The 12,229-nt window shown below is 36.7% G+C and overlaps 1 protein-coding gene across 1 annotated transcript in view; it reads right to left on the bottom strand.

The window, feature by feature from the left end:
• Positions 1 to 1,200, bottom strand: part of iars1 (isoleucyl-tRNA synthetase 1) — a 61,394-nt gene extending 60,194 nt beyond the window's left edge. Inside the window, exon 1 of the mRNA XM_026167730.2 lies at positions 1,028 to 1,200. Within this exon, the coding sequence (XP_026023515.2) occupies positions 1,028 to 1,130 (103 nt within the window). The 5' untranslated portion in view covers positions 1,131 to 1,200. The remainder of the gene's footprint in view (positions 1 to 1,027) is intronic.
• Positions 1,201 to 12,229: the final 11,029 nt, after the last annotated feature.

The raw sequence follows: 12,229 nt of genomic DNA on the forward strand, positions 1-12,229 counted from the left end.
GTACTTCCTGCCAAGATCATCACATGCACAATTTTTTTTAATGCATTAACAAACTAGAACTATAAAGAATCACCTATTAAAATATCCCTAGTTATGCCTATTTTATAAAAGTGAATAATTAAATCTCACTTTCAAGGTAAAAACTTTTAGACTCCACTACGCAAAAGTTTCTGATCAAATAACTAAACAGAGCCAACGCCTAACGAAACTACCTGTAAGCATATTTTCTAAATGAATGCCTTTCACGCTCCTCTGATAAAGGTTCTTAACTAAAAATAAAACTAAAATCTAAAGCTGCATGCGAAAAAAAAAAGTTAACAAAAATAATAACACAAAACTACAGTAGTTTTAGTATTTGTTAGATTAGTAAAAAAAAAGAAAATAATAATAATAATAATCACAATTTGCCTGATGAGTCATGTTTATTGAGACTTTGGAGGTATGCAACACTGTGAGTTAACTTCTCTCACAGACTTCTGTATTTTATTGTAACCCTGTACTGACTTCCCTAACTAAAAGGACTAAAACCGAGCACATTTTCAAACAATAAACTGAAACTGGCAAAACCAATTTGTAAACTAAATGCAAAACCTAAAAAATTATAATAACTCTGACTCTCATTCTTTGATGTGCCAAAAACCTGTCAGAGCTCAATACTTTCTTAGCAAAACATGCTGTCCCTTTTTTTAGGAATCATGTTTAACCCTGAAGTCAAACCTAGATATATGTTATTTCTACCTCCGACATATAATCACTCTAAATTTGACCAAAGTGATAATTAAATCTGATAAATCAATTTTCCACAGCAGTCAGTTCGCATCCGAGAAATGACGCCTCCTTGTTGTTAGCTGGAAGGTTAAGCTAGTAAGTCGGCGCTTGAGTTAGTTAGCTTGTAGCTGAAGGAAACGCAAAGTTTATTAAAAATTACGTTCAGTCGCTCACTCACACTGACAGCCGTACAGCGCAGTGTTGCTGCGACCAAACCTTCATATTAAGGCCATTACTAAGTTTGAATGCAGGTACTCACATGCTGTCCGAACCCGGCTGACAAGACACGAGAAATGATGCAAGCTGGAGTCAGAGCGTGAGCGGAAGTGACGACTAATGGACGGCAAACAACGTTGTTGCATGAAAATAAAAATAAAACGCTAAATTACATAGACAAGAACAACAAAACAAAAACAAAACTCCACAAAAACATCTCCTAATCTCATCTTCAAATTCAGTGATTTGTTTTTTAAATAACGAAATTCGTGTTTTTAAAAAACACTATTAATCTACTTGTTTTACTAACTAACTTTTACTACGACTAAATTATATTTTGTTCCCACTTTGGTTCTTTCTTTTTATATTTTATTCTGTTCATTCCTATGACTATATGCCATCTACTAAAGGTTTAAAAATCGACCACAAGTTTTAAACTTTTTTTTTCAATTAAAAAAAACTTAAACATTTTGACTACCCTATATTTTCAGTAAACTTACTTCCTAAGATACAAACACTATACACTATATGTTCAGCCTCTATGCATTTTTTTTTATGGGGGGGGGGGTATTTGCTCTAGTTGACTCCACCTCTACAGGTTTTTTTGTGGAATAACAATTCTCTGCCATGGATAGGGCACAAAAGATGTGAAAATGCTATAAGTCATCAGATCTCAGCCCCACTGTATGGGCGGTTTGGGTCTAATATGAAAGAAAAAGAAAGAAAGAAGAAGAAAGTGTACTTTATTGATCCCCGTGGGGAAATTCCTCTCTGCATTTAACCCATTCACTCAGTGAAGCAGTGGGCAGCCATATGTTAAAGACTGACAACATCATCAAAACACGAAATGAGTAAATATCATTGTCAAGACAGGTGAAGCTTTTCTGGCAGCAAGGAGGTCCATCACTTCACTTCCTGGTGTTGAATTGCTTTAGTTATTACCCATGTGATAACACCTGTGCAATGATTGTGTTTTCACATGGTAATGTCACACTTTCATGACTTCCATTCATGGTGTTTCAAATCTTTGCATGGGATTAAGGAAAGGGGAAAAAAGATGCTAGAAGTCAACTTGATTTATTCAACTCCCTTCCTTATTAGAATATATTTCTGTCACAGCTTGTTAGTGATTTTAGAAATCTAGAGAAAGTTCTTATTTCTATTGAGGTTGTGCAATCAAACTTCATCTATCCTGATTAAAACCATCCCCCCCCAATCTTTGCAATATTTCAAACTCAACCATTATCCAGTTTTCTACATACTTTCAGTTTCAATGAACAAACTAGAGACACATTAGAAAGAAATAAACCCTTAATAACCAATAACATAATTTATTCTATAAAACCAGAGAGAAGCAGGAACCTCAATAAAGAACAATCAGATGTTGGTGTGTTAACAAAGCATAGCTTTATTTTGATGATGGTAACACAAAATGGACTCTGACAGACATGAGGTGATGGGCTAGCTGCTTATTTCTCCATAGCGGCCTTCCGTGCTGCCTTCAAGCCCTTCTTGTTGTGCTTCTTAGCAAAGCGCATATTCCTCAGGAACTTGGGGTCCACCTGCAACAAAGTAAACAAGTAGTTAGCAGGTTCACTGAACTGAAAGTTCAGAAAGTTTTCTTCGAAGCAAAATAAACTTTAATAACACAATGCAAAAATAATTATTTCATTTTAACAGGTTAGCGAGAGCTTTGGGCAGACAGAGTAATGTTAGCAGCTTTGTATCATGTATTAAAACAGTGCTAACCTAAATGAAACTGATAAACCTAAACCTTACCTAATCCAACAATCCAAAATTACCAAGGACCTCTCTGTTACTCTGCACATTCACACACACACTTTAATAACCAGATTATAATAATAACCAGGAGGTCTTTCAGCAGTGATCCAATTTCTTTAATGTAAAAAAAAAAAAAAAAAGTAAATAAATATGACAATTAACTGGCCTATCTATATAATTTCAAACCAACCTGCCTGTCATGTCACTGTGTTTATGCCTGATTGGGAGCAGGTCTCTGAATTAATCATCAATCCAGAACGCAACCATTTTAAGGAATTAATAAATTAGCTTGGGTGGGCGGTAGCTAAATAATTGATGAATGCACATTCTGATGATTCGAGCCCACAGCTGTAGCAAAGGTGTGTCTTTACGTTGCTAATACTTCAATTCAATACGTTTGTTTTACTTGGATTTCCAAAAATCAGAACAATAGTCACCTGAAGGTAATTTATATTGCAAGGTAAAGGCCCTACTGTCCCAACAAACACCCTATGAGCAAGCACTGGGCAAAACTGCTAAAGAAAAACTTCCTTTCAACAGGAAGAAACCTCAAGGAGACTAGGTAGGGCCTGTCTTAGAGCATGAACCACTTGTCACGCTCCAGAGATGATTTGTTACCAAAGGGAATTACTTCAACAACTTGAAAATAAATAAATTAATAACTTTAATTAATTAATAACTTTAATTAATAAGGGTCCAGTACTTAAATACGCAAAAAACTATTCCAACTAAACATAGAAAAAAAGCTTGCTTCACAGTTTCGGTCCTTTTGATTGGTATTTGCTACTTCATGCAAAAGCACTATTGAATCAAATCAAGCTAGCCAACTGCTGCTGATCTGCGATCCAAATGTAAATAAATACCTCAACTCTAGGAAGAACAAATGATGGATGTAAGTAGTTACAATTGTGATTACATTTCGGAAAAACAGGGCTTTAAACTACTCTTTAAAAAGCTTGACCAGATGTACAACACCTGATGAGTTACCATTTGTTAAACAGCCATTTTATAATTTCACAGGAAATTGTCAGGGAAAACACTGCCTGGGCTACTTTTGTCCACACATTGAAATTATGTCACTGCATATAATGCTATCAATACTATTGCTGTCGTTTTCTTTCAAAATATTCATTCTCCAAATTAGAAAGTCACTAGTAACAGTAGCACACTGGAAAAGGCTGACAGAAAACGCTGTAACTGTAAATGCTGCTGCAAGCAAGCGCCAATGCAACGTTTTAAATTTAGAAATACTCCATATTACATTTTAAGGCAATAACATCCACTCACTTCATTACAAAAGTTATACAAAGCACACTTTACTACAGAGGATTTGACCATGAGCTGCATGCTTGCCTTGCAGATCATGTTCACAAAACCCGTTTTGTTTTTTTCAAAGATACAAACATGTAAAATTGTAACAGTACGCACCCCCTTCAGAGATTCATATCGCTGTGATCGTGGCTTCTTGATGCCATTCCTGTGGTGTTTCCGAGCTGTTCAAATAAAAAGGAGCGACAATTAATACAAAGCAGCTAGCTTTGCAATATTTAACTACAGGCAAGTAGCTAAACCTCAAAGCTAACGCAACAGCACCACATCTCGGTAAAACGACTTTACAGTTACTTCAGCAGTTACTTACACTGGTTGTGGGTTGTGTGGTTCTTAGACTTGGCCATTTCGACGCTGGTTAATCTAAAAGTAGAGAAAATGAGGGAGAAATGCGCATCAGACCTTAATCTGTAGTTATCATCAGTATTAACTGGGATTGGATTAGCATCAGGTGGCTAACGATGCTTCATTCATTTCAACCAGCTGTGTCCGTCGGAAAAAATTCTGGGTAGCAACAGAATTATGATATAAAACTACACATGAAATAAATAATAATTTTAAAAAATGACTGTGCGGCTGGGCTGTGCTTAGAAAGACTGCCTGGTGGTCGGAAGCTACTGCGAAACTACAGCTCTGCTACACAGAGCGTTAACACGCCTTGAACGTCATTTTCAGGCTTTATTTGGGATCCCATCTAAACAATACTGCCATGGATCCATCATTAAGAAAGCCCCTCATCTAAATCACTGTCTGTTTCTTTGCAAACATATGAAATACACTCAGATTGATGAGGATTTTTTAAGAGTCCCCGAGTTGGGGAAAATAGATACCTGCCACACGAACAGACGACAACCGGAAGAGAAAGAAAACCCGAGCGAGCAGAAAAAGATAAAGAGTGGAGCCAAGAGAGGAAGTTAGCGGCAGAAGAACAGATGTGGATGGTGACAGCGCCTCCTGCTGATTGGTGGGTCCTTCTACAACAGGCTGGAGTCTATGACAAGCCACTGGATGTCACTCACAGCCTTTCTATTCCACAAATGAAAACGTGACAGGTCTGCTTGTAACTAGAAGACCCACTGATTTGATTTTGACTGATTCTCTTCTGCATAATCTTTCACTTTTGTTTTTGCATTTGGAAACTATATATTTGGAGCAGAACTATATAAATAAAAGGGAAAAAAAAGCATCGGAAATACAAAACAGGCCAAAATGTATATAAATGCAATTTTGTTGAATGTACACTTCCTTTTTCTCCATGGTATTTTTTCCGTCGTATATGGACCGGTTTTTATATAGCGCTTTTCTACTCTGAGCACTCAAAGCGCTTTATACAACTAATTCATTCACCCAATCACACAAACACTTTTTCTAAATTGTTAAGTGCTTACTATCTAACATTCATACACATTCACGCTCCGATGGATGCATCAGAGAGCAACATGGGGTTAGTATCTTGCCCGAGGATATTTGGCATGCAGACTGGTGGAGCCTGGGATCGAACCACCAACCGGTTAGCAGCTGACCTGCTCTACCACCTGAGGTACAGCCACTCCCGTACACTGCTGTAGATTAAGTTAACCATCTCAAACACCTTTACAGTAGGTGTGTCAAACATAAGGCCCAGGGGCCAGAATTAGCCACGGAAAGACTCCAGTCTTGTCCACTGCATGGTTTTGAGTGTGAGCTTACACATTTATTTCCCACAACTTAAACCCAAGTCATGCTGACAGATATATACTTATACCATGATATCTTCAAATAATTAAATGTGCAGTTAAACCTCCTTATACCGACAGAATGGGAGTGACGGTTGTGATTTGGTGCTATATAAATTAAATCAAAGCGGGCTGTTGTGGCCCACAGTATAAAAACGGGTTTCTCATACCTGCCTTACAGAAAGATGTATACTGCATGTGGGCCTTTTTGTTCTTTAGATATCTATGATTTCTAAGAAACTGACTATCAAACAAAATAAAATTCATCGATCCATTTTCTTAAATTTTCACTTCAGGGACGCAGACAGGTTGGACACCGTGGAGAGGTGGCCAGTCTATTGTGGCGCTAAACCATAGAGATAGATGTAGGAAAAAAAAGATAACAAATAAAATAATACGATATATTGCATTTGGGCAAGTGCAGAGATGGCGCTTTAAAATGAAAGAACATTTAAGGTTATTTAATTCTAATCCACTTTTCTTCAGTAAGTATACTTTTTGGTTGTACCCAATGACTGTATAAAAGATTGTTTTCTACAGTCACTGGTTGTACCTGATCTTATTTTTATAGTAGACTAAGTGAACTTACTATTTTGCCTTTAGTACTTCTGCACATCATAAAAAACTCCATCTTCTCCATAAAAGGAAAAATGAGAAATTAATGTCCAACATGGTAAAAAGTAAATACACAATATTACTTACTTTTAAATATCAGAACTCTATTGTATACCAAAGTATTGTAGGATCAAATGTGAGACCATCTTAAAGTTATTTAAAGCTAAAGCTTTTTTTTTTGTCATGTTGTATTATATATAAAATCTTAAAATGAAGGTTACAATGAAAAAAAGACAACCAGTAAGTTAAAGGCCTTAATTGTTCAATTCTAAAGCTTCACAAACTTAAAAAGGCTGGGTTTCTGTTACGCTAGATTAAAACAACTCTAAAATACATTATCAGCATCAATTTCAAAAAAAGTTCCACAGGCACATTATATGAAGAAAAAATGAATAAACTCTTATTCTGCCGCTTTCTGTCTCCCACATAAAAAGCCCATACAAAACCTTGACCTGGTTGATGAGTCTATTATCACCAGCTGCTGAATAAGACTTTTTTTTTTTTTTTTTAATTTGGTGTATTACATAAACGAATTGTGTTAATACGTGTAACTCTGTGCTGTTGAATCTTCAAAATTTCTGCTGCTTTCAACTGGATCATGAATTACACAACATGTATTGATCTGTGAAAATTTGCATTTTGATCACAGTTGAGTGGCACCTGGTTGCACCAGAGCTTGAATTTCTTATGAAACTGCATTGCAAACCCCACTACAAAAATAGGGTTTCTATCATTAAAGATGAAACACACATGAGTTACTTACTAACTATTAATAGGGAAAAACAAAAAATGGGGGGGGAAAGCCCCAAAAACGAGACATATATCAGAAAACAGTGGACAACAGTATTGTGAAAAAACACTTAAAGACATGTTTGTTTGGCAGAAAATCATCCTCAGTTGCCAAAAGTCGGAATTAAGCCTGGCCAGGATTATATGAGATTTCATTCTGACAGACCTGCCGAAGATGCTGATTACTACAACTCATAGCATGGTGAGACCATAGACAGATTGTTCACTGGCCAGCATTAATAGACAGATCCTCAGAGATTACTGTGCTGCTGGCACTCCACTGTGTTGTAATGGATGGGGATGGATGCAGAGCCATGTGACTAAGCTTACATCTCTCCTTGTATCTGTCTTGTAATGTGTGGCCCTAGCTTTCCTTTCCTTTCCTGTCCTCTTTCTTTCTCAGCTGGGTGAATCCCAGGCCTAGCGGAGGAAATCATGCAGCAGTATCCTATATTTAGACACCCCCCCCCCATTTGATCATACAAATCCCCACACTCCACTCTGCAGCACTCAGATCTGTTCAGTCAATTACAGATTTGGTTACATGTGTTCTTTCATACATTCTTCTTGATCTGATCGTGGTGGCGTGCGTACTGGTTTCCATTTCCTCTGTTATCTTGAACACGTTATGTGCCGTGGTGAGTTCATACTGTGAAATGAACACATTTCTGTGAATGTTTTTCTCTGTAATAATGAGATTATATTCTCGCAGTTGCTACAGTGAAACTCAAAATGATCATAATAAGGGAATAAATGAGAAGATTCCCCCGACAAACGGTAACGTCTGGAAGAAAAGAAAATCTCTCGAAAGTGATTCGTGTGTCCCCTGCAGGAAAAACCTTCCCTAAAGTATTTTTTGTCTGTATGTGCAGCTCCATGTCTGTGAGCAGTTGGCTGCCCAGCTTTGTGCCATGTAAGTAAAACCAGGGCTACTTACATGGCACAAATTAAATGGACTGGTACTAGCATGTTTCTACTCTTACTTAGAACTGAAAAGCACAGATGCTTCCTGTGTCTCACCGTTATGTACAGCAAGGTGTCTTGACACACTGGTTACAGTAATTTTGGCAGCTGAGAGATTTTAGCCTGATTATAGGGAGCTAAAAAGTTTGCTTAAAGAGGCTGTAGGGATGGCAGCAGCCATGATTTGTCTCCCTTTTAGCCATTTGTTTTGCACTTGGTTTAGCTTTTTTCCAGCCTACTGTTCAGCTGCTTTTTCACTGGCATTTTGCTTTTTCTTTCACCTGGCACTAGGCACTAATAACCACTCATTTATTAATGCTTGGGTAAATTATACCACAATAATCTTAGTTAAAAAACGAGGTGTTCAGAGAGACGGCTTCATCTCAGTAAAGCCATAAAGGACACCTTGTATGAAACTGAGACATAAAGCAGCTTTGACAGTCAGCATTATTTTATCAGCTTGGAATGAGAACTGTGCGGTTCATACTGGAATTTTTCTATGTATATATTTGTTTAACTGCTGAAAAATATGTGTCTTCTTTATAAAGACACCTACAAATACGCAGACAACAGCAACAACCACAAAACAGTCACACCAATTTGGTTACAGTTACAGGATATGAAGCTCTTGCTTGCCGTCTAACCCAATCAGAGACATTAGATCTTATCTGAGGGTCTAATTGGAAGTGTTTTCCCCTTATGAGCAAAAAATCTCCACATATGCACTACTATAATTGTTTATGTTTATTACACATGGTGCTATATTGGTTTCCTGATATTGAAAAAATCAGATGAAAATCTATTACTTTTGCTTCTTCCAATCAAGTCATGATCCATTTATATGGGATATCTTGATTTAAAATGCTGTTATGAGAAATATGTTGTCATAACAGAAAGTTTAGCATTTAGCATGATCTGGGTAGAGTACTTGTAGTACAATGATTATATGTAATATATTTCTAATTTCTCATAAAGGGTCAATAACTGGTCTCTAGGCCTGCATGACTGAGGTTTTATGGGAATAGGGCAAATTTAAGCTATGTGCTAATATCAATGTGCAAATCATTAAAAAAAGCCTGCAATACAAGCAAATCCTGTCTTCATTTAAATATTTGGAAAAGTCATATTTTCAGATATTTGTGTTATAGCATTCGATGAATGTATAATCGATTTTTCTCAGTAACTTCAAATGTTAAACCTGGAGGGGTAGAGAAGAAAAGCAGGTACTTGAAAATCTGTCAAGAGATTCGGCAAACTTCCCACAACACTGTGATATTTCCACACAGTGATGTTGCTGCATGAATAAAATCTGATCGCTGATTGACTGTATTTTGCTTTTTAAATATAACATCCTTCCTTCTTTACTTGCATTCATTTTTGCTGAATGTCCTTCCCCTCCTTCTCGTCCACTGTCCTGTTCTTTTTATTTAATCTTGCTTTCACCCCTTTACTCTTTCTCCGTTTTGCCTCTGAACTGCTCTTACTCTTCCGTTCTGTCTTTTTTTTTCCTCCCCACCCACTTTCATTTCCTTTTCATCTGTAAGAGGAAATCATTTATCCAAGCAGCACAAAGTTAATCCTCCAAAGGCTCACTTCAGCTCAACACATGAAAGAGGCGGCTCATTATATCTCTGGATTTTGGAGGTATTATATGTAGGATAATAGAGTGCATGATCCATTAGTTTTCACATACATCTGTGCAAATGAATATAATAAACAGACAAAAACCTGCTGGTTGTGAAAATGTAATGTGTGCTTTATTTTGGTTTGAAATGAGAATTTGCAGCACATAAATATGAGTCCCTTCTTCTGAAAATGATCAGGTGCGAGAAGTTAAATAAAAACGAGTGAAAAAGCAGCCGGTGTGCAAATAAAAACTCTGAAAGATTTTCAAAAAATCACTTTTAAAAATGACAAGAAACTCAGAATCCTTGAAGCAAACTACAAAGAAATGAGGGGTGGTTCATGACTTTTGCACAATATTGTACAATGTGGCGTAATATCCTGTAAGTATCTCAGAAAATGTACTCTGAAATTCAAAATTAGATGTATTACATAAGAATTTTGAGCATGCCTAACTATAATTGACTATAACTATATTTGATGTTGTTCATAGCAAATATATATATTTATATAATGTTTTTCTAATAATTATTACATTTTTCCTCATTCAAAAACTGGCTTTTCTATGATCTCAGTTTTTGCCCTGACTGTTTGGAAAAGAGCTTGTACAGTTGAGCGTGTGATAGTAAATCTGTCACTTTTTCTGTGCTGCAGCATTTTAATGACATGACACTCCTGTGATTAGGTTGAATATGGCAGACGTGGCATGCTGGACTGAAAAAAGTTGAAAAAGCAGCCAGTTGAAAGAACTTCACAAAGGCCGGAGAAATATTACTCATAACCACTTTAAATTATTACAAGACAGTCTGGTTTTGTGAAAGTGAAATACAAAGACATGAAGCGTGGCTCAAAACTTTAGCAAAAAAAATACTAATATCCTGTATTTCTCAGTATTTTCAGTTTCTATAGAAAGGATATCTTAAGCAGCACAATGAGACAACTGATTACTCAAGTGGAGCCGCTCAGTAAGAGAAATGTGATGAAGTTGTGGTGTGCATTTATGTGAAGCCTCAGTTTCCAAAACACTGCACACTGTTATGAAAGTCCTCTTTCACATTAAAAAAGATATGTGTTAGTTTGCCACAAAACTCCGTCCTCCACCAGAGAACATCGCCGGTACATTACACTAAAGTCTGTCCCTTTCAAACTGCCATTGACAACGACTCACTAAGTGGTTCTTTCAGCTTTGCTTATTCTCTGTACATACTGTCCTTGTTGCTCTCTCCATCTATTCATCTTTCTCCTCATACGGCTCCTGACACCATGTTCGCTCTGCAGCGCTGTCTTCATTCACTGTGGTTGAAGGGCACAGACCAGTGTATGAAAATGAAAGGCAAAATACACGAATGAGAAAGGAGTCGACGGCAGCAGAGTGTATGCATTTGCTCTGGGAGAGACAGAGGAGAGAGGTGGGCAGACATTGCTAACATCGAGCTTTCCTATTGGTTAACGGGGAGTGATGAATGAAACTGCACAGATTTGAATGAAGACCACATGTCACAAGGAATTAGAGCATGAAATAGCACTGGGATGACAGGAGAAGGGAAGTGAGATAGAGGGAGGTCATTATCTATCCATCTATCTATCTATCTATCTATCTATCTATCTATCTATCTATCTATCTATCTATCTATCTATCTATCTATCTATCTATCTATCTATCTGTCTGTCTGTCTGTCTGTCTGTCTGTCTGTCTGTCTGTCTGTCTGTCTGTCTGTATTAGAAAGTTAGCATGTAGCTTGTGATTGCTTCCTAGGAGCCTTGCATTCTATATTTTTGCCAATAATGTAATGAAAAACACATATTTTTAAATGTAGAGTAGCATATATTACCCTTTAATTTTGTTTAAATTTATGTTCTTTGCCCATCACTCATATTGTTTCTTTGACTTTGGACATAAATTTTTGACTTTGTGCATCCATTTGCTTCTGGCAAATGGAATCAACAGACATCAGTCTGCATTAATCAGTCGGCCAGGGCATCAGAGAGATGCAAATGCCAGTAAGTGTACTATCTATGCCATAAAATCCTGCAACAATGAAAACCTTCATGGAAATCAAACAGAACAAAGTCAAGATAAACAGTGAGGAGATGTGGAAAAGAAAGCTCTCATTCTGCATTATCCTTATGTAATCTGATAATAAATCACATTATATTTATTATTTCCCTTAATGTTCATGTTTTTGAACATTAAGGGAACACATGATCACTATCCAAATATCAGTTTTTTAAACTATATTCTTAGAAATATACCTGTGATCAGTTCTGGATATTTAGTGGGTTCTTTAAGTCATTTCCTGTTGTATTTTGAAATTTCTCTTCTATGTTTATTTGCTCTCTTTTATGCATCACTTGAATTCAGTCATCCAGTTGTTCCCTTGAATATATAAACTCCTGACCATTCCTTATCTAATTTTTCCTATTATGTT

This window comes from Astatotilapia calliptera, chromosome 5 (genome assembly GCF_964374335.1).
Source record: "Astatotilapia calliptera chromosome 5, fAstCal68.1, whole genome shotgun sequence".
Lineage (NCBI taxonomy): Eukaryota > Metazoa > Chordata > Actinopteri > Cichliformes > Cichlidae > Astatotilapia > Astatotilapia calliptera.